General features: G+C 37.4%; 1 protein-coding gene across 1 annotated transcript; it reads left to right on the top strand.

Moving 5' to 3' along the window:
• Positions 1-1,674: 1,674 nt before the first annotated feature.
• Positions 1,675-14,598, top strand: LOC144970874 (centromere protein S-like). The gene is made up of 4 exons (XM_078910998.1): positions 1,675-1,934; positions 5,851-6,008; positions 7,672-7,738; positions 8,379-14,598. Exons 1-4 carry the CDS (start codon positions 1,851-1,853, stop codon positions 8,490-8,492), a joined length of 423 nt encoding a protein of 140 aa, XP_078767124.1. The 5' UTR covers positions 1,675-1,850; the 3' UTR covers positions 8,493-14,598.
• Positions 14,599-24,682: the final 10,084 nt, after the last annotated feature.

Genomic DNA, 24,682 nt, shown 5'->3' with positions numbered 1-24,682 from the left:
AAGTATTATCATTTTTAAAACAAAAACACGATAATCATCATCATCATCGTCATCCATTGTCGTCGGCATCGTTATCATCGTGTCCGGGCAATCCGTGTGTCTGGGGTGGAATCTGCTAAATATTATTATTATCTACCTACCTAATAAAAACACACCATTCTTGTTCATTTATTTTTCAAATAATGAAAGGCACGAGCTTTTCCCTCACACACAAGAGGTGATGACGACCAGTGACAAATGGGAGGTGGGGGCGGCCGACAACATTTGGCGCGACATAAATATGAAGTGTTAAGGTGACAGCGGGATGGTGGTGATGGGAGGAGGGGGGGGGGTCTCAACCCTTCACCATCAACAACTGTTTGATGGCGTGTGTGTATGTGTGTGTGTGTGTGTGTGTGTGTGTGTGATGCGACAAACGATCGTAATCAAGGCTGTCAGACAGCCAAATTTCTTCTTGCTAAAGTAGTCAAATAGACCCCAAATAGCCAAACACCACAAGCATTCTGACTCCCTTGAAAAACTCATTGGTTTTGATTAACAAAACAATCGACTACAGTTGGATAAACTTATCTTTTAATTTTTTTTTAATAAAAGATTTTTTTTTAAAAATGAATAATAATAGAAAAGCGTTTCTTAGTAACCAATTCTGAACTTGGCCATCTGGCAGCCCCCATTATAACCAGCTGCAGTCAAGCCAGTCACAGATATAAGAGAGGGAGGGGTCTGTGAAGTTTCCTGTGGCAAACGAGATGCTCGTGTTTTGTTTTGTTTTGTTTTTCAAACGAATCACTGCTCGATGACGTCACTGACTCGAAACCGCTCGAAACCCGCTCGATTTTAGAGGACTCGATCGATTACCCGCTCGATTTGATCGTTTCAAGCTCGACCCAAGGCTAGCGATTCCGACCGGTGCCAGTATTGCCAGGTACTAGGTACCTTTTCAAAAATTCCGCCAACTTTATGCCAGAAATCCGCCAACTTTATCCTACTTCACCCGCGACATTTCCCCAAAATACGCTTTTAAAAGCCGCCATTTGAATTATAACACTTATAATCAACAATAGTGTATTGTCTCAGAACAAAAATGATGTTACTAAACGCTACTAACATATTTACAACTGGCCTGGCGGATGGGGATTTTTGATGATTTGCAAAAGTAAAATTATAGCGATCAAGTCTAATTATTTCCTCTTTTCCCCCCATAAAGTGACTTTAGGAGCACATATTGTGAGTGTCTTCTCTCTCTTCTAGGTTCCATGCCTGGTCCAGGCTTCGGATACTGCATGAATTATCTCTCTCCATTCCTCCCTGTCTCTTGCTTTTTCAAACAGCTCTTGGATTGTTAGGTTGGTGAAGCCCTTCAGTTGGTCTATGAGTGTTTTTCTTTGTCTCCCCCGGGCGTGTGAGTGTACCTAGATCTTTATTACTATTACACAACCTAATTCAGACTAACTGAATGTGAAAACAATATCCGACATTCTAACTCCCGTTCAAACAAGATCGAAACTCCGAATCTTCATGCCTTAAAAAAAGGAAACCGTTATAAATAGGTGAGTAGAGTTCTTCCCCTGCACAATATACTAGTTGATGATAAGTGTTGTAAATCAAATGGCGGATGTTAGGCAAATGTCGCATGGGAAGTGGGATAAAGTTGGCTGATTTTTGTGAATTTTCTGGCATAAAGTTGGCGGGGGGTTTATCTGGGGCACAGATGTCTTCGTTCATTTTTATTTACTCATTTAAAAACATGTTTTCGCTACATCCAACCATGTTTCATAACGAATGTACAATATTGTTATTGTAAATTAGGGTTTCAAAGTTGTTTTAGCAATCCTGGCAACACAAAGAGTATGCCAGGAAAAAGGCAGTCAGCTGGTTCCAGTAGTGTTGACAATAGTGAAGGCGGTGAATATGAACAGCTCAACAAAGCACAGGTACTCTTGATAGTACAGTGGAGCTCGGTTATAACGAGAACCTCCGTTCCAAGCATACATTCTCATTATTCCCGAGCTTTCGTTACAACGGATTTTAAAGGGAAAACACCAAATAATCTTATTTTGACCCTTGAAATTTGGGTCGGCTCTATTTATCCGAGCGCTCAGGAAGATAAACTTGAACAACTCCATTTCTCCGTCCGAATAGAAAGGTAGATAACCACGCCTCTCGGACAATCGTCAAAATGGCAGTCACCGCAAACTACACAGGTTTTACTATCGATGGTATGTGTTTAAGTAAAATATCCACTGTTCTACCGCTTGACCAATAGAACGAACACGGAAAACTATGTAAATTTTATCGTTCATAATCTGATCGAGAAAATCGTGTGGTAACTTAGTCACACATTTGGCCCTATAGAAAAAATAACAGTGATCAGAGAGAGGTCGATTTCATTCACGTTACTATTTATAAACAACCAGCTATATTTGTCCGAGCACGTGTGAAGATGTGTCACAAATTCCGTTTTGATTGGTCTAAAATCTGGTTAATTGTCAGCTACCCCCCAGTTGTCGTAGCTGATGGGTTACGGTTGCGATTTCGATGCAAAAGTAAATGCTCAAACAGAGTGGACAGTGGACAGGGAATTCTCGCGAATCATCAAGCTAGCGTTTTTAGGCATATTGTTGACATTGACAGACAGATTTTATCAAAAATTTGTGCGAATACTCCGTGGCGCGTTCACTTTTTTACTTCGCGCTGCACTATCAAAGAGAGAACAGTAGTAAACCTAATTAACAAAGCCAAAGTCTCAAGACGTGAACAGAGGTTGAAAGACTGGATATCACAAACTCAAGATAGAAGTCTAACAGAAAGTTGGGATTAAAAGCACTGGCAAAAGAAAACCCCTGCATACACATTCATCGTTCACACAGAGTCAGGGACTCGCAAATAACTAAAAATATCTTGAGACCAGAAACCATACAGAAAAATAGAGATCAAGTTTATTTTCCCGAACATTCGGAGAAATAGTCACTCCGTTAAATTTAATTTAGGCTGTTGTTATTCGACTTACGCTGCGATCCGATAATTGTTCTCATTTTTCAGACGCACATTGTGATGATTTATCACACTTATCGGCGTATTTGTGCACTTAATTTGGAAAGCGATAAATCCATCCACAGCACTAATTTTCCCAGCACATTTGTTGCATATCTTATTAATTCTTCTAATTTTTCAAAGATAATCTTAACATTTATCATGTATCAACAAAACTGTTAAAAACTTAAAATTGTTTTAGGGTTTGCTTGTGTGTATGTGTGTGTGTGTGTGTGTGTTTATTATTTGCTGCAATTTTCAAAAGGAAAATCCATTACTTCATCATCAAGAAATATTTTTATTTAGAGCCTATCTTCATTTATTTCTCCATAAGACCACATGGAAAAAAGCTCACTTTTGATACAGAAGACTCGAATCGGGAATCATTTTAAATAATTATTAATAATTTGATTGACATTTGTTTCATAATAATATTTAAACATATAAATAGATACATTTATAAATACTTAATGGAACAAAAGTTGCTGTCTCTGTCTATCAACACGGTTTTATATCAAAACGCTCATGTACCACTATTTTGTTAGCTGCTTAGACTCTTGGACTAGGTATTTGGACAGTGGTATCCCTGTTGATGCTGTCTGTGTACATTGATTTTGCCAAACCATTCGACAGTGTTCCACATCAACGCCTCATTAAGAAACTTGGATCATATGGCATCAGTTCATGTTTGCTGGCTTGGATCTCTGATTTCCTGATTTGGAAATGACATCGTATTAGGGTGAACGGCAGTTTTTCGGACTAGGTGCCAATATCGAGTGGTGTTCCGCAGGGGAGCTGCTTTGGTCCAATTTTGTTTGCAATCTTTATTAACAATCTTCCAAATGTGTGCAGATGACACTAAGGTGTTCTCGAGAGTAGACAAGGAAGAGTTCATAACTCAGCTCCAAAGTGATCTTGACAGCTTGGTACAGTGGGCTGATACATGGCAGCTTAGGTTTAATGCAGACAAGTGCCATATCTTGCACTTGGGATATAGAAACCCGCACCATCAGTACATAATGAGAAAACATGACTCTAACGAGACTGTCCTACTTCAGCCTACTGAAGAGGAAAAAGATTTAGGTGTGTTAGTTGATCAGGAACTGAAGTTCTCTAAGCATATTTAGAAAACCCAAGTAAATAAAGCAAACAGGATCGTTGGTCTCATTAGGAGGTCGTTCACTCATCTTGATAAAGATAACATGAGACAATTGTTCATTGCACTTGTATGTCCACATTTGGAATTTGGCAATGTAGCATGGGCACCACGACTGCAGAAAGACAAAGAGCTCATAGAAAGTGTTCTAAGACACGCAACTAGGGTTTTTCCTGGATTCAAAGATCTAGAATACACAGAAATACTGAAAAAGATACGAATACTGAGCATGCAGTATAGGAGAGATAGAGGAGACCTTATTGAAGTGTTCAAATACACACAATCTATACCTACTCTGTAAACATGACCCTTCTCAATCTTGATTCCACCAGCACCACCATAGGACATAGATTCAAACTCTCCAAGGAAAGGTGTTCTCTAATCCTTAGGCAGAACTTCTTCTCAGTTCGGGTAGTCGACAAATGGAACCGCTTGCCTGCAACAGTTGTCGACACCCCTTCATTGCAGGCATTCAAGTGCCATCTCGACACTCATTGTGAAACAGAAAAATACTGTTTGTAGAGTTTGATTCAGACACCTTCCACTATGTGGCATGCCCAGTTTTGAGAGACGTGAATTAAATACGTTCACGATTGCACAAGAGCAGATAAAAGGTTGTAAAAGCCTACATAAATCTGGACTTATATATCATATCATATACTTTGCTCTGAAATTGACATGCATCATATCAGTACAAATAATCTTAGATGCTCCTTCCTCAATGATCTCCATTAATGACTGCTGAAATGCACCCAAGAAAATCGCCATATTTTTCTGAAGATACAAACTCAAGAATCATAATCAAAACAGAAACAATTTGCCATTGGATTGCATATCATGGACATACTGACTTGATAACTGTAATGCATCATTAGTCATTAGTCTTAAATCTGGATTCAAAGTCATGCTTGTCAGTAAAGCACCTTTTGACCTTGGCTCATATATATTTCTGATTTGTATAATAATTGTATATATTGTTTTTTTTTCTCATGCTAATAGGACTTAGCAATTCAGAATTGGCAAATACAAATATATATTCTACCATTATTACTAGTATAATTGACTACAACTACAACCATCACCACATCAACTTCATTAACATCACCATTACCAACATACCACCACTACAACAACATTAGTAGTACCGCAGCCACTACAGCAGCAATAACCACTACTGCCACTACCAGCATATCATCAATCAATGTTCTCTAATACCGTGGAATCCTGATAAAGTCAACACGTTCACGTAGGACCAGAAAGATTGGTTGACTTTAAACAAGGTTTACTTTATCCATTATCAATGGAACCCATTTTGACAAAGAACAAAATGTGTAACCAAGAGGATTCCACTGTATAATAACCCTCACCACCATCACTTTTGTTATTTTTTTGTTTTGGCATGGGAACTTATTAATATTATTAAAATTGCCACATTGGTCACTGTGAAAACTGTGAAAATATGAAAATGTTACAAACTACAAGAGGAATGGATATTTTTACTTATTAAAAGAATAAAATGAGCTCAAAGTATGCTTATAATGCTCCCATTTGAACAGATCCGACACTTCATGCCCTGTCAAAATGGGTTACTTTTCCCTTTGAGACCATGCTTTTCAATTCCCATTTAGACTATGATTTATTTTGTGAATCCATTTGTTCAGAGACTCAAGGCAGCCATGTATCATGGTATCAAACAAATAGCCAATGAGGTGGAGGAGGAGATGGATGTTTCTATCAGCTCTCAAGTCCTTGCCTCGGTATCTGAATGTCTGAACAGGCAGGTGGAAACTTATGCATCTGACCTTGAACTTTTTGCACGGTAAATTGTATTCTCATTTTGCAAGTGGCATTTAAGAATGCATTAATTTATTGTTTTTGTTTTGTTTCTTTTTTTTATTATCTCCAAAAAGAGTTTGCACATGTTTTAATCCTTCAAAAGCTGATTCTACTAACAACAGTAAAATTACTTTAAACCGAAAGAAGCTAAACCGAAAAATACCTTAAACCGAAAAGAATTTAATAAATTGTACTAGTTTCTTCATTATCTTTGTACTAATTCTTACGATGAACCGAACTACTTCTAAGAAGGACTTTCTTTAAACCGAAACAACTTGAGAGTACCTTCCCTTTTTCTCTTTCTATTTTTCTCAAAAAATTCGGGAAGGTGGCCACACGTAATAATGCCCGGCGATATTAAACAAAAGAGCGTAAGTATATGATGAGGGTGATGGGTGGGGTGGGGTGGGGGGTAGGCAAACACTTCAATCACTGCACTTGGGTTTGGCCAGCACCACTATCGAAGACTGGAAAAGGAAAACAACGGGTGACTGGCAGGTGAAAAATGAGGAAAGAGGGGGAGTTGGGGTGTAGAATCACGCAAGCGAGATGTTCTCGCTCGTGTGTTGATGCTTTGGAACTGACTGGATTTTCAACACGACAATAAGGAGGGGGTGGTAGACAACTTACCATTGACATGCCATTTCATTTCCACTTTGATTAAATGTGTGTGTAAAAGGGGGGTGGGTTCTATGTAATGTAATTAGGCATTTGAACCTAATGGCTTTTCAACAAAAGAGGGGTGTGTAGTAGACAGCATTGACACGCCTTTTCATTTCCATTTCACTTCACCTCTGAGTAGCTGCGCATCATTCATTATCAATTATCGCACAAGAACTTTCGATCTTATTTTAGCTTTACATTTTACTAAAAGATGTCTAAAAGAAAGCACTGTGCTTACACGTTGGAGTTTAAAATCATAATACTGCGTGAAGTCGATGAAAAAAAAGGTTGATCAAGACGGAGATATGTAAAATACGCGGCATCCCGAACTCAACTCTTTCAACAATTTTGAATTGAAAACGAAAACCCCCAAAAATATTTTTAAAACACACCAAAAAAAAAAAATTATTATAATAAACTTGAAAAATAATAATTTTTAAAATGGTTACGAAGACGGCATTTATTCAACTACTACATTTAAGGGGAAACCCATGATCATACGATTAAATGAGCAAATTTCTTAAATAGTTACTACCCTTGAAAAACATCGAAAAACGGGAACTTGCTTTAAACCAAAATGTCTTTAAACCGAAATGGTTTAGAAGGTCCCCAAAATTTCGGTTTAAAGTAATTCTACTGTACTAACATTTTCCTCCCTCGGATGGTTTATGTAATGGACATAACTCAAGTACTACTATAATAATTTAATGGAGTTGCTTTCCAAAATAAAACAGATTTTGATAAAACATGGGCATGATTTTAATGCCAAGAACAATATAAATACATTTATAAATGTTCTTTTATATGATATGAGATGAAAATATTCAACATTCTAATTCTATTGATCAATTTTGAGAAGAATTTGAATGCTGTAAATTTGTAGCACTACTATTCGTTGCCTGAATTGGTAAAAGATAGCTCAATTGATAAGGTGAAAATGAATTTGGATTTCCTTTCTTTCTATTTCTTTATTCCTTTTACAGACATGCTAAAAGAACCAATATTAATGTAGATGATGTCAAGCTTTTAGTGAGGAAAAACCCAGTCTTGGTAAGAATTGAACAAGTGTTTAGAGAAGAAAAAAAGGTTTTATATTAGATTTGGAAGTATAGATAATCTTTGATGTTTGTTCTTAATATATGGTATGTCATTCCTGAATAAATCAATGTCATTAAGCAAAGTAAGAATCAATTTTATTATAAACTATTTTGTCATCAGAAAAAAATCAGTTTGTTGCATGTTAATTGAAATAATCATAGTATTGCCAGATTCAAAGCCTCAAATGAGATGTCAGAAGTTAAATTAAATGTTAATAAAAATGATCATTTGCAACTACTCTATTACTGTTTTCAAATTTCTTTAAGTTATGCAGTTCCATTACCTTGACTGAAATCAATATTTGTCAGTCTTGTATCGATATCCTTTTTTTTTCCAATTTAGCTGATCTTGTAATATGAATGCCATTGATAAATCTGTATTTATTCATCATTTTTATTGGAATAAATTACAATAGAGAAAAATTGGGGAGGAGGTGAAAAAATGATCTCATGTTCGATTCTCGGTCAAGGAAGGCTGAATTATTGGCATGATTCTTTCTTGTATTTTTTTTTTCTTCTCTTTCTGGCACTGTCTCATACACACATTTTCAGATTTAATTATAATTATAAGAATATGTTTCTCTCCATTGCAGTTGAAGCACATTGAAGATCTTGCAAGTGAGATTGTAGTTGATAAAGATGCCACGAAGAAGCCCAGGAAGACGAGTGCCAATGCAGATAAGAAAAAGGGAGGATCCTTCAATTAAGAATGACAGGAACATGTTACATAACATGTTATGCTAATTTTTGGAGGGAGACAGACCCAGAGAGAGAGAGAGAGAGAGATAGGGGCGGGGGGTTGGAGAGGAGGGAAACAAGAGAGTTTTGCAATATCCAAGATTAATTGATAATGATGCTAATAATAATGATTATGTTGGCAATTAACCATATAACCCCTAGAAAATTTTTCGAGTAACCCTCTCAAATCCTATGTTAGGGGAGATAACTCCGCAAAAATCAAGACCTTATATCTTTAAAAATTCATAGAACAAAAACCATTCACCAAAACTCATCCATACTTTACAACATGTAGAACAGATAATGATAGAATAAGAAAAAATGCAACTTTGATAAATTTAATGAATATAAGTACTCTAAAAAAAATCTCAAAGAATGCGAAAAAAAATTATTTTGGCCGACAATTAACACCTGTACACTGAAACACATCAAACGTAAATTTATTTCTATCTTAAAAGGCTATCATGGTAGTCAGAAAAACATTGTCCTTTGCACAATCTTATCTGGGACAAATTGAAGCCTATGACGGTTTCTCGTGCCCTTCCACGACTTCCAAAGTTCCTTGTTTTGGAGCACCAAAAACAAGCACGCTTGTCGCCATGCATTCGGATGAGCCGGTGGTCGAGGGGATTAGCAGCACCCACTCCAGATGTGGATGGAGCAGCTACTGATGCCTTTCTTTTTCGGCTTATGTTGCCTCTTTTCAGTGTGTTGCTGAGGCTGAGGCGGAACGACAATTGGCTAAGGCATTGTGCCTTTGGCCGCGGGCAGTGGGAGTTGGAGTAAAGGATCCAACTGTTGATAATGGCCACCTGGAGAAGAAAGCGAAAAAGGTAGCGCCACCATTTCCTGGATTTTCTGCCAACTGGATAATATGAGCAGAGTTGATCAAAACGATCAACACCACCCATGGATGTGTTGTATGAGGCGACGAGGAGGAATTTCCACATTTATGCGACCCGAGCTAGAACGACGCTGAACAGAAGTTGATCCAGACGATGTGTTGGTGCTGAGCAGGGTGACATGTCGTTTGTCTTTCCAGACCATTGCCACCATGTTGCCTTTTTGCCTGTAGATGATGTCCCCACTTTTCATTTTCTTTGTTGCTTGTGGTTTACAGTCAACGGGCCAACCAACACGATTGGGATGGATAGTGGAGCAAGAGTACGTTTTGTTGTCCAGGAGATCCGAGGCCAACTGAACGGAAGAAAAAAAGTTGTCATAAATTAAATGGTGGTTTCTGTTCAGAAATGGGGCACCAAGAGATGTCACAACGTGATGTCCCAGACCATGGGGAAGAAGATTTGTCGATTTACCAGTGTAAACAGAGAAGTTTACTAGGTAGCCGGTCTTGGCGTCTGCGGCACACCACACCTTGATTCCCAGAGATTTGGTTTACCCTTCACATATTGCTTGAAGGCTAGGCGACCGTGGAAAGCAACCATTGCCTCATCTATGCTGATGTCCTTGTTGGGTTTGAACACAGAGGCAATGCTGAGAATAAAAAAAAGAAAAAACAACCAATTGGTATTGGACCTAAAATCATCAGAAGCATCTGCGGAAAAAAAAATTGTGTTTTGCGATGGATTAGCACAATAACAATGAGAAATGCATGATGGTAATAAACAAGTTGTTATGGAATTGAAATGATATTATTATTAGATGCGGATGAGCCGGTGGTCGAGGGGATTAGCAGCACCCACTCCAGATGTGGATGGAGCAGCTACTGATGCCTTTCTTTGCTCCTTACAACAATAAAAAAAAATATCTGCAATAACATCTCAAAATGTCGTTTGTTTTCAGCGAATATTTTGTTACAATTGATGATAACCGTCTTGTTTACATCATTATCGTAACCCACGATACCCATCTAATTTACTAATTTGCATCATTATCATAACACAATGTTACTTGTTTTGTAAAATTTTAGAAATGGAATAAAGTTTACTTACTTATTCTGGACGCAATCAAGCATAGGTCTTATTTTGTTAACGGATCAAAGTCAGGATGTCCACGAGGTGGCTGTGTCCGTGAGTCGTTCAGGTGAAAGTACTGGGAGAGTTTTTCGTAGCGGTTTTTCGACATAACATCAGCGACCCCAGCAACTCTAAGATTGTCATCTGATGACCAGTACAACTCATAAGAGGGCAGCTGATGAATTCCCATTATTATGTTGACGTGAAAAAATAACTTCATCTCACCAACACTTGTGTCGAACCATACACTGTCAACTGAGCCCGCAACATCTTGTCTATGACTAGCATAATTGTTGGTCTCTCTGACAGCTAATTCAAAAAATTCCTCAGGTAGAATTAGTGAAAAATAGTCTTATGGTTCACAATCCATGTCTAAGCTATGTACAGGCCCACAATCTTCAACAAAATCGTCAACAGCAATCTCACTCATAACTTCTGTCCACCCATCACCTCTGAAGTCACCTCCTCCTTCAACCCTAACATCGTCTCTTTCACCATCACTATCACTTCCATCATCACTATCCTCTCCAAACGTTTCAACTGGAATCTCAATGTCACTTTCATATTCAATATCATCACCAGCTTCATACATATCATGTCTCTCCATCATAAACATGACCAGTTGCCTCACAATACAATCGTAAAATGTCCTCCATAATGAAAGAAAAATGATTACAAAAAACACAAAACTTCAAAAAATTGTAAACAATGAATGAACTGTCCGATTTTGATAAAGTAAACACCACAGGAAAGCTCGTTTATCGCTTTATTTCCGGTTTGCAATTTTAACTACATTTGGTAAATTAAAAATATGGATTTACCCATCCAACGGCAACGAATCAAAATCGGCGACTACAGGGGACAATAAATAGCGGCGACGCCCGGCGACTACAGTGGCTAAATGGTTAAAAGTGTTATTGCTGGTTCATTGGGATTATCCTTAGATAAACCAAAGATTTGGCCACCTAAGTAAGTTACACCGCTTTTGACATACACCTCGTCAACAATCAAAACACAAACCCTATCACTATCATGCTCCTCCAAATTATTGAAGATATTTGTGAATATATATTTTTGTCAGCAGTGTTCTTTGCAATCCTAGTAATTCTTCTCAGTGATGTAAGGAATGGTAGAATCATGTGCTTCCGTAGTTCAACATAGAGGGCCCGAGAACGCACAAACCAAGAACATGCCAGGGTTAAGTCTTTAGTGTTATACATTTGACAATTACGAGGCGTTTCCTAGCTGGACCTGCCTTTCCTCCACAAATGTTGCTCTGGAATTTTGATGCTGAGAACCAGAATTCTACGATTGTCCTGCAACACCACTTAGGGCTGATCCCAAGATGTGACTCTGTTCACGGAAGTTAAGATGTTTATACCTTTTCAATCCTTGAAAGCCTTCAAACTCAACACTAATGTTTTCCTCCTCGTTTTCAGTGATATTAAAATTTATTGAATTGAAAAACAATGAATACAGCCATCTCTTTGTTTTTTTGAGTTTTATCAAAACTACATCCAGCAATTCCATAAGCTTTCATTGTCTTTTGTAAAAGTTTACGCACTGTCCTAGGATTGACCAAGTTTTTTTCTCTGAATAGATCTAAAGGATCTTGCTCTGGTATGCTTCGAGCAGCAAACTTCAAACTCAACACTAATGTTTTCCTTCAGCGTATACTCAACACTAATGTTTTCCTTCAGCGTATTGATATGAGCATGGTAATCAGCATTGCGAAGCTTGGCAAGTTCATTTGTTTTAGTAGGGAGGTAGCATTAAGTAAAGGTAGCATATCTTTTTCATTCTTGTGTTGCGATAAAGATGTCTTTTTAACTCTGCCTGCTGTTTACCACACAAAGATCCCCACAGAAATGCATTTTAGAATCTCCTCTTGTGGTAGGCAGATAACATCCCTCAATACCATTTTGGTTCACTGTTAATTGGTTGCCTACATTTTCTTGAATGCCTGACAAAACTGTGTGTTCCTCTGTAAGTGTTACAGTGGCAGGTTTTTCTAAAAGACCAACTGGTAAAAATGTCGGAAAAGAGTCAGTCTGAATCACTTGAGTCAGAGACATAATCATTGTCATTAGGGTCGTCATCAAGATCCGAAAACATCTGTTTCGTTCATTTTGGGTTATCTAGATCAGTTGGACTATTAGTCAATGCTCTGTGTCAGCTGTCAACATTTTTTCCCATGAGAGCCCTTTAAATTTGCAACAAATTTGCATATTCTGGTAAAATATTTAGTTGGCTGTCATCAGGGGACATGATTGCAGCCCGGAGGTAATCCTTTTGTTGTACTTCTTCACTGTGAGATTTCACATTCATGATTTTGAAAATGTTATTACTTGTTCTAGAAAATAATGACAGTGTCATCAACATTTTCTTTCTGCATGCCTGGGTGGTTTATTAGTGCTTCTTTTGTTTCATCACACACACACAAAAAAAAAACATTTTTTAAACACGTCTCAACTCTTTGTCTCTCTATTGGTTTTGGATTGGCAGCTTGGAATGTTAGTTCAGACATTTTTATTGATTCCCCATCTTCATATTTTTGAAGCTGACGGATGTGCTGCCTTTTAGCAGTCAGCTGATCTCCAGCGTGGTCATAATCATATGCGACTTCTCCAGTTTTCTATGCAAGTGGCAAGCCAATTGTTTCTGATATTTTAAAGATGTGTACAAAGTCAAAAAGTAAAAACACAATTGCAATTTCTCCAGTTTTCTCTTCAAGCCAATTGTTTCTGATAGTTTTAAGATGTGTGCAAAACCAAAAAGTAAAAACATAATATTAATATTGTAATCTGTTTTTCACGATGAAGTGAAAGGAAACATTTTGAAAAAGGCTCAATTTATTCTGGTATTATCACATATTATGCTTATTGTGGAGCCAACTGCATTTTAAATATTAATTAAAAGAATCTGTGTCTGTTCAAACATGAATCGTGCATCTAGTTTCCATATTGCTTACATCTTCTAGAAATGCAGGTCTTCCAAACGGAGAGGTCAACATAAACCTAAAACTGTTGGTGTTGCAAGATGGTCTGGGTTATTGATGCGTACAGCATACATACTTCAATGATATGTCAAAAGACGTTTCACATACACCTCATCCAACAAGAGAATGAACTGCTTTTGTCTTTGATCTAATCCAGTTTTAAAAAGTTAAAACATTTGAAATAAAAGTATAATCAATTGAATTATTTACTTTAGAATAAAAACGATTTAATGTTGATATACTTGTAAGTCCTAAATCTTTCTGAAGGCGATTGTACAAGGTACGAGAAGTAGTAAGGTATTCAAATCTTCTTGCAATAATTTCACTGGAATATTCTAGTGTTCCAACTTTTGTTGTACAAATTGTTTTACACAATATGCTAGCAAACTGACCTCTTATGATCCAAATCCAACAAACAGGTTCATATAGCGTAACACTTTTTCTACCACCTGCTAATTTTCAAAACATTGCTTTTACTTAGACCTAAGGATTTAATTGAAGTTTTGACACCTGTATGAAATCCCTCGAAACTTTGATTAGAAGAGATTTTAAACAAAAAGCCTCTCGCCTCCCCTGGCCCAGTAAATTTCGGATGGGTTATTAAAAAAAATATTAAACAATTGCAAGTAAAAGAAAGAACATTTCATATAAATAGGACAATATAAAGCATGAGATTAATATTAAAAGAATAGTATTTCTTTCTTGTTTTTAAAATTAATATAGACCTGTTAAAAGTTATTTATCAGAACTATTAAAAGGAATGGGATGACATTCGGCTGTGTCATTTTACTCCCGCGTTGTGACCTAGTTATGTTTTGCCTCCACATTTCAGATTCCAGTTAGGAGTCTTATGGTCTAACCATAAAATTGATCTTGGAAAAATACACCAAAGAAACGTTACTTTGATTGTCCATTGTGCATTTATGAATATTACTAAAGTGAATTTTGTTGACCGTTATTACCTTTGCTCATATTATGTATTATAAACTGTTTGATTCATACTCATTCATAAACTATGTTGATTTTTAAATTGTCATTTAATGAAAGTTTTTTTTTTCTTTTTGTTTAATTCTCAAATAAATATAACTGGTGCACAAGCTATTGCTGTATTTTACTCTTGATTTATCACAATATTCTTGTTTTATTCTGTTTTAAATTACAGTCCTCTCCGGATTATCACAATAACTTGGGATCCGCGAAAATGTTGCGATTAACCGAAGTTGAGATTTCTGCCCTCTATTGCAACATTTTCCCTCTGACCGTGCATGGCCTCAATAAACGTGCATTTTTATGTTTTCCTTTTTTCTTTAGTGTGTGTGTGTGTTTTGCTTTTTTAAATCTGTAACTTGTTCGTTTGTATGATTGTAAAGTTCCATCATTTTCCTTTGTGTTTGACAGCACTCATTTCCATAAGAAGGCATCAAAGGTCATATGTTTTCTTGCTGAGGCTAGATGTTTATAAACGTGCTCAATTTAAAGGGTCTTCTTATGAGACAATAGAAGAAATTTCTCACATGGTCACATATCACAGTGATGCCAAAACTCCGGTTTCGCCGAAAAAAAATTCTGGGCTCCGGGCAACTTCCGTCAAATTCCGGTGAGGTCTATTTGTTCCAATGATACCCCCCCCCCCCCCCCCCCCCAACCACATCATCATCATCATCACTGCCACTAGTATTACAACCACCATCACTACCACTACTACTGCAACCACCACCAGCGGGTGGTTGGATGGGAGCATCACCCTTGAATCATATACCTATGATGTTCGCATGGGTGTACGATCCGATAGTGTTTCTTCTTCTCTTTACTAGCCTATCCTGCTTCTTTGGTTTGTGATTGTATTTTTGACAGGGGATATTTTTTTTTCTGTAAATCTTCTGCCTGTTTGTTCTTGGTTATTTATAATTTAGCTTATGATATCTTTAGGTTATGATTTTGATTTACATTTGTACTATTTTTGTTAGATTGCTTGTTTTTTTTTTTTTTGTTTCAGCGGTCTCTCATATAACCTCAATTGTGTTGGAAGAGACCTAAAGCAACAAACAAACAAACAAACAAACAAACAACCACCACCACATCATCAGCACTACCACTACTACTACAACCACCACCACATCATCATCACTACCACTACTACTACAACCACAACCACATCATCATCACTACCACAACTATTACCACCACCACCACATCATCATCACTAACACTACTACTACAACCACCACCACATCATCTTCAATACTATTACTACTACAACCACCACAACCAAATCGTCATTACTACCACTACTACTGCAACCACCACTACCACATCATAATCACGACCTCTACTTCTACAACCACCACCACCACATCATTATCACTACCACTACAACCACCACCAACACCTTTACATCGTCATTACCACTACTACTACAACCACCACCACCACATCATCATTAACACTACTACCACCACCACCACATCATCACTACTACTACAACCACCACCACATCATCACTATCACTACTACTACAACAACCACCACCACCACATCATCACTACCACTACTACTGCAACCACCACCACCACATCATCATCATTGCAGCTACCACTACTACTACAACCACCACTACAACCACCACCACCACCACATCATCACTACCACTACTACTGCAACCACCACCACCACATCATCATCACTGCAACTACCACTACTACTACAACCACCACCACCACCACATCATCACTATCACTACACAACAACCACATCATCACTACCACTACTACTACAAGCACTACCACCACTTCATCTTCATCACTACCACCACTTCATCTTCATCACTACCACCACCACTGCTACTACAACCACCACCACCACATCATCATCACTACCACTACTATTACAACCACCATCATCATCACTACTACTACTACTACTACAACAACAACCACCACTACATCATCATCATCATCATCACTACCACTACCACTACTACAACCATCAGCGCCACATCATCATCACGAGCACTACAACTACAACCACCACCACCACATCATCACTACTACTACTACAACCACCACCACATTATCATCACTACCACGACTACTACTACAACCACCACTACCACAATATCATCACTACCATTTGTACTACAACCACCATCACCTCCACATCAACAACACTACCACCACTACTACAACCACCACCACATCATTATCATCACAACCACTATTACCACCACCACATCATCATCACTACAACTACTACTTCAACCACCATATCATCATCACTACCACCACTACTACAACAACAACCACTATCACATCTTCATCATCACTACTACTATTACTACAACCACCAACACCACATGACCACCGGTACTAAAATCTCTACCATTAGGTTTTGGCGCTTTACTTCATTTGAAATAAGGAAACTTTGGGATTGTATTTGGCAATGTGTTTATGTATCATAATATAATTCTAATCAGTTATCTATTTAGAAATATACAATATGTAGACTAAACACAATTCCTTTTTCTTGTGTGCGGAAATTCCTCTTTCGGCGTTGAAATTCCTACGAGTGGTGTCTGAAACTCCTGTGAACCAAATTTAAAGTTGGCGTCTCGGCATATTATGACCGCATAAACCCATACTGCAAAGCCCGCCCTCTTGTCTCAAAAACAGTGGTGACACACTACTGTTGCATTAAACTTAAACCCCGCACACTCTCGATTCGTCACCCTGCCATGATGTCACCCATGATGAAATTTAATCATGAAATTTTGCTTGATTGATTTCTTGAATTTACCATTTTTCGAGTTTGAAAATTTGTTACAATTAACCTGTGACTTTTATATACAGACTTAATTCCGTTTTTTTTTGGGAAATGTTGCTATTAACAGGAAAGTCGCGATTATCCGGAGGGAGTGTACTATTATTCTTTATTTCCTTTTTTTTATTACCTTGTAGGCTGGATGACTTGCCTACCTGTCAGTTTGAGAATCACACATGCCTCTTCTCAATGAAGGCATTTGATTTAAGCCAAAATTTACATTAAGGGCTAACCTACACCGGAGACCGACTCCGACGACCCGGCACTGCCGTCTTCCGGATAAAGACGTCGGGCACGGAAAAAAAATTACTGAAAATAAAAGAAGAGCCGTGAGACCTGCCCATAACAAGCACACAACGTCCTCTGCTGTTTAGTTGGGGTTTTTTTCAAGCTTGGTATGGGTAGGTCTAGCGGTTCTTCTCTTTATTCTTAGTATTTTGTCCGGAAGACGGCAGTGCCGGGTCGTCGGAGTCAGTCTCCGGTGTTGAGAAAAAAAATTGAGCTCTTGTATAAATCCACTAAACGTCCTCAAAGTGCTTTAGAAAGGGTCACAAGCCAACAGCAGCACTTCACAGGTAGGACGATATTACATTTTTTTTCCGACAGAGACAACGCTGTTAATGGATGGTACCCATTTTACACCTGAGTAAGGTGAGATAATGTGAGTAAAGAGTCTTTTCCAAGGACTCAACTATGCGCCGCTCAGATATTGACTCGAACCCAGGACCTTCTTATCTGAAATCGAGTGTCATACAGCACAGGTCAAGCTCAAAATTCAATTTTATGCACTGGGTTCGATGAAATTTATTTTTGAGATTTTGAGACGATTGATCTCATGTATGTTGTCACTTCATCGTGCTTTCTGTCTTGTTCTTGAATATGGCGCCATGTTGTTTTGTCCTGGCCCTGGCTGGAATTCTGTAAAGGAATTAGATGGTGTATTTTTCCTGATAAAAACCACCTCCCAGCTGTGTGTGGAATTTTCAATTAGTACACATATGTTCGGCATCGGTCACATCCTTTTTGCTTCGGGTGACACGCAATAAACGGGTAGTGCAGGGGGAATTAACCGCGCCTCTTGACCTTGACCCCCTTTTGACGACGGTCATGACACGGATTCGGTCATTCATTACTAGTTTCTTTCTATATCTTACACTATCACGATGGCAGTCAGCGAGCTCCCTGATGATATTTCTCAAAATTATTTACTATATTTGACATCCTGGCAAAAAAACACAAGAGGAAGCTTTTTGCCCATAAAAGTATGTTAAAATATTTAAAAAGGAGAACGAAATTTTTGATGTTTTTGCTTCTGTTTATCGAAGTCGAAGCCAACCGAAGAGCGAGAAGCCCCACGACGTGAGTTTTGAGGGAAAAGAAGGCAGTGGATGCCTACTGCTCATACAAAGCAGGGTAAGTGTTCAATTTTAGCTGAGTTTCATTTTTAAAACTACTGTTTAAAGTTACAATCGATTTCTATTTTTCTATGCATCGTCCTCTTCTGCACTGTGTAAATTATCACGACGCTAGACAAGTCATCTCATCGGTCAGTCAGTCATGTGGGTTGTGAAACAAGATTAATTTCAATGAAATGTTAAATGTTAGGTGACGTATATCTTTTTCATCTTGGTCTTCATGAATTCAGTTTTGTAGAAAGCGTTACTACATAAAAAAGTGGTGGGGATGGGAGTCAAGCGAACGTAAGTAAAGGGAGAACAAAAGAGTTGTACTGTCATGTGTAGGCGAGTTAGAGTTGTGTTTTATGTGTGCCCCCTGTTGTTTGCATTGGCTCAGTAGAGCATCGGCTCAATCCGATTATTTAAAAAATATTTATATATCTTGTTTTATTGATAGAAATAAACAAACTTAAGTGCCCTTATTAATTTTTTTAAATCACCGGTATACTATTATCAGAATTACTAGTACTAAGTTCATGATGACAATGATCACTAAAGTCTATTTTTACAAATTTAAAGTAATTTTAATTTGCATCACATTAAGTTGCCTCTCTCAGTTTATGAGTGCCAAAATGATGGGAAAGTATTTCATTTTTACATCGATTCCATAATTTCTTGCATTATTTAGTCTCACAAATATCTATTACTATTGTTATCATTCTTATTATGATCATATCATTATCATTATTATTATTTTTTTTTATTAGCATCTTTAGTGTATCAATGACTATGATTTGATGCCCAGTTAAGGAATTTTAGTTTTCTCTAAAGTTCTTTCCACTATAATTTTTCAACTGCTTCTCTAGGCAGTTGGCCCTAAATAAATATCATTTCAGTCTTTCTGAGTTAATCATTTCAGGGATTTGGTACAGAGAACTTTAATTAGATTAAGAAATGAAAGAAAAAAAAGGAAACATGCTTTTTATTATATTTATATTTATAAAATGCAAACATAAAATTTGTGGACTGGGCCATCAGGTAAAATATGATGCTTTAACTTTAGAGTTAGAGACCAATTATTATTTATGCCATTTCAAGGGAATCAATTACTAAGTCAGTTGAGCTATGCGGGAAATTAAAATAGTAATATTTGTGACTCACCGCCTGAGAAAATATGTTGGGAGTGCGTTTGTAGATGCAAAGAATTGAATTTATTTACAAAAATTTTGTTAAAAATTATTGGCGCAGCATCCACTAAACGTGCTCAAAGCGCTTTACAATGGGTTCTGGGCCAACAGCAACAATTAACATTTAGGACAGGTCATGACGCCTGTTAGGCAATATTACATTTTTTGTTTCGGACAGAGACACCCTGTTAACGGCCAGGTACTCATTTTACACCTAAGTACAGTGAGAGAATGTGAGTAACAAGCCTTTTCCAAGGACTCAACTATGCGCTGAGTGAGGCTCGAACCCAGGACCTTCCAATCCAAAAGCGAGTGTCATACCACAAGACCACATAGCCGCACGAAAAAATATGAGACTTGGATTAGATTAATTTTTAATTGCGGAGAGTGAATGTAGTTTATTGATTTATTGTAGAGTGATTATCTAAATTTTAAATATTTTTGATTATTTTAACTTTAAATTCACTTTCTAGCATCATTTTACCTCGAATACCCTTTGTCAAGTGTGATCCATTAGCTCGATTTGGCATAATATTTTTTAATTCAACTTAAAAAGGGGGTTAGCCATCCTATACACCATTTTAAAAATAATATGACTCATCATCTAAATATGTGATATAATTTTCATTCCGAGCAGGTTTTACAAACAAGTGTTGTTTTCATTTGTTTTTAAATTTTACTTGCAGCATATCTGGTGAATGTTCCCATGTTGTTGCAGTAATCCTTACACTGAAGAATTGGCTGCAAGCTGGATTACAAGATATACCTACAGATCCAAGCTGCACACAAGCCTTCCACAACAATGGAGTAAACCTTGTGGCCCAAGAACTGATCCCGAGCCCATTACCTCCATGGTTATTCCCAAACCATGTAGGAATGTAAAGCTGCGACCAGTCATGGCAGCTATTGAGAACAGCAGGTAATATAATGCATTCAAATCATTGGGACAAAACAATCTGCATTGTTACAAGGGTAGATTGTTTGATTTTAGGGGATTTACAGCACTTGCGACACAATTAAATCATTTGAGTGCCAGATGATACGGGGAGAAGTTGTAGATCTGAAGTTGAAAGTATCAAAGGAAAAGCAAGACAAAGGGATATGGTTCGAAGGGGGAACAGAAGATCCCATGAATAATATACTGATGTGCCTACTTTGGCATTGTTAAAAGGCTTATAGTCTGGATTCAATAGACTTTGATTTTTTAAGGCCTTGGGCGTGTTTGTCTTTATCTCTATACCATCAAGAAAAACTAGTGTGTCCGGAAAATCTTTTAAAAATTGTTGTAGCATGTTATTCTTAATGGTGTCCCGATCGGGCCATACTGGCAAACTGTCAACCTGAAATACAAGTAATTGATCCATGCCCTAAATAGACATCCTGCACCATTTCTTGATATTTTAAATAAATTGGCAAGATGCAAGAAAGTGTAATTTTGACGCAATTTCATCATAACAAGTAAAAATTGATCTATAATGGGCAAGCAACATGTTGCTTTCATTTGTGTTGATATGGTAAATTACAAAGATGAATATTTTTACAAAATCTTCATACACGAAACCAGTGTAACTCTTTACAGCTTCTTTCGGTCCGTGATGGTGCAGGTGTTCAATGGTCAGTGAGTGACTGCATTTATCTGCGTCCGTTTTGGGTTTTTTTTTGACAACAGCAGCCTCTTAAGTTCCTCTCCTTTTAATAATTCTTGGGCGTGAAGTCTCTTAGACTCCTTCAGTTGTTGCTTAAGCAAAAAGACTTCTTCTTTCAGTGATAAGTTCTCTGCAACCACTGCTAACAGTGTCATGTTAGAATCTGAAATAAAATGAAATTATTTTTGCAATTAGTTGTCCAGCAGAGACTAAATCAACAAACTGTAATTAATCTGGGTAAGAATATTGAATCTATTGAGACCACCCACTTTTACTTTTACCCACTTACAATGTCTGGAATTGCATTAACAGTACTATCCAGTCATAGGTATTCTATGTATGAACAGTGTTTTATTTATGTCCAGCTACATAGAGACTGGTAGCCTGCATATCTAATACCCAACATTTTGGATATGCAGATTAAGACTCTGACACCTGTACATCTATGCCTTTTTTAAAAAGGTAGTTGCAAGTCAAGAGGAAGGGAATTGAAGAAAACATTTATGTTTCTATTCTAATGGGCCCGAGAAAAGTATTTTAAATAGAAATTGCTCAAGGCAGCAAGTTGTTTGACTCCAGACAATCTATGTTTTTTTTCAGGCGGTTAAAATAAATTTATCACATGTTCATAAAATCATTGATTTTTTAAAAATATTCTTATTCTTTTCATGCTTTCTTTTTTTTTATTTCCTAGGCTCCTCTCATTGGTGAGAAGACTGTGTCATCTGAAACTTCTATCAGTTGTTGGGATTTGGCACTTCCATGTCTGATAAATTTTGATCCTCCAGAGAGCGTGGTGAAATATAGTCATGAGTGGCAGGATGTATCTAATCAGCACTTCGGATGCCCAAAATCTTGAACATTCAACTGTTCAACAGGCTCACTGTGCTCTTTCCACATAGTAAAAATTATACAATTTTTCATTTCTTTTATGTGTTATTAAAGTCATACCTAAATTTGGAATAACCCTTTGTTCATTTTCCTTGTTATCCCTTAGTTCATTTTCTTTGTTTTCAGTCTCCCTGTTGACCACTTCAGTATCCATAGGTTCTGGTGCGGATCCATTTTCGGGATTGGTTGCTTCAAAATTAGTGTTCTTTCATGACCGTCTCTGAAAAAGAACAAAATGTAAACGTTTCTGACATTGATGTGTTTATGCACTTTATGGTCTTGTGGTAAGACTTTATCCACCAGGTGGGGGTACATTGAGTATGTAGACCAGACATGACGACAATAAGGCGCTATGACTATCTTGTAAGATTACCATCCGGGTAGTTTTATTTTATAAGTGCGGTTATGTGGTCTGGAGTAGGTCATACACCTTTGGACCAAAAGGTCTGGGTTCGCATCCCGAGTGGTGTAAAGTTGAGCCCTTGGAAAGGCTCTTTACTCACATTTTCTCACCTTATGTGGGTGTAAAATGAGTAACTGGTCAACAGCGTTGTCACTGTCCAAAAAAAAAAGTGCAATATCGCCAAAGTGTCGTGTCTCATCCTACATGTTGAGTGTTGCTGTCGACCCCTTGTAAAGCGTTTTTGGCATGTTTAGTGGAGATTGCTGTTTATAAAAGATCCAGGTTTTTATTTATGATAAGAAAAAGTAAATAAAGAGCTTTTTTCCAAGGACCCAACTTATTGCACAGACAGTCACAGAGGGACTCAAACAAGTCAGAATGTCATACCCCGAGATCTCAAAGCTAAACATAAGACAATAAGCAAATAAATGCTAAATTTACTCCTTGGGTGGGGTTCCTGGCCTTCCATAGTGGGCAGCTACATACTGTGTCTTCTACTTCTATCCCCGTATATCTGTTTTCCAACTTGCATTCTGTCTTTGTCTTGGAATGAGATTGCATACATACTTGGTTTTATCCTGGCTGGGAGGGAAACAGTCAAATGCATAGTTATTGTTTTGGGAGATGATATTTTTTTCCTTGTAAATCTTCTCTCTGTTAAAATAATCTGTTCTGTGCTTCTTTTTTTTTTACATATAATTATGTGGTTCCGATAGCTCAGTTGGTAAAGCACTCGCTTTACATGCAAAGGGAACTGGTTCGATTCTGGACCCATGTCTCTTGTTCACACAGTGGTGGCTGGTCTGTTAGGCCTTGAGTCTTAAGGAAAGTACTTTGTGATAAACTAGCAGCATCCCACCAGAAGGATGACATGCACTGTAAAAACTGGAGTAATAAAATCTGGCTACATTGGTCCTATGGCTCTGAAAAAAAAAGACTACTTTTCCTTTTCTCAATTTTGGGGGTCGTGGAAATTTTATTTTTCAACCTGATCATCAAAATCAGACACATTGATCAACACTCACTATCACCCTTGATAATTTCAAACAGTAAAGCAGGGTTCAACTCATTTACCTAAACCTGCTACTGCTATCTGATTTGTTGAATTCAGGAAACAAATGTCATTATTTATAAGAAAACACACTGAGAATTTAAAAACCCATAGCCACATGAGATAATGGTCAAAAACTCACCCTGATACCATTCCCTGATCAGAATCCCTCACCCTCAGAGGTTAAAGCCGACGTTTGCTTGGTGTTAATTTTGTTCTTGACTTTGGATATTGAGTTCCAATCGATAACTTGACTGAGCAAGTTCAGGATCGGGGAATCTTTTAGTCGGCTCACCATCTTTGAAATGCTGCAATTTAAGTTGGAAAGATAAAATGAAATTATTTGATTTGACAGCATCAGTAAAACATGTATCTTCTCTTGTTTTCTTGTTATTATTAGAAGAATAACAACAGTAACATCTACTGTCAATGTCTCCCACACTATTATCACCGTACAGTGAATATAGCCTTCCACACCATTATAGTGAATATAGTCTCCAAAACTATTATCACCGTACGGTGAATATAGCCTTCTAACCATTATATTGAATATAGTCTCCCACACTTTTATCACCGTACAGTGAATATAACCTTCCACACTATTCTCACCGTACGGTGAAAATCGTCCACCAAGATATTACCGTACGGTGAAAATAGTCTCCCACACACCGTCAGGCTATTATCACCGTACGGTAAATAAGAGATAAACATCGTATCTACTTGTCTTAAACTGTACTAATAAATGAACGGCTCAAATAAAGTATTCTATAAGTCTCTAAGATCGTTCTACTTAC

Source organism: Berghia stephanieae, chromosome 4, assembly GCF_034508935.2.
Source record: "Berghia stephanieae isolate SIO BIC M18660-M18661 chromosome 4, UCSD_Bste_1.3, whole genome shotgun sequence".
NCBI classification, from domain to species: domain Eukaryota; kingdom Metazoa; phylum Mollusca; class Gastropoda; order Nudibranchia; family Aeolidiidae; genus Berghia; species Berghia stephanieae.
The sequence above is the reverse complement of the archived record's forward strand: the minus strand, read 5'-3'. Positions and strand labels throughout refer to the sequence as shown.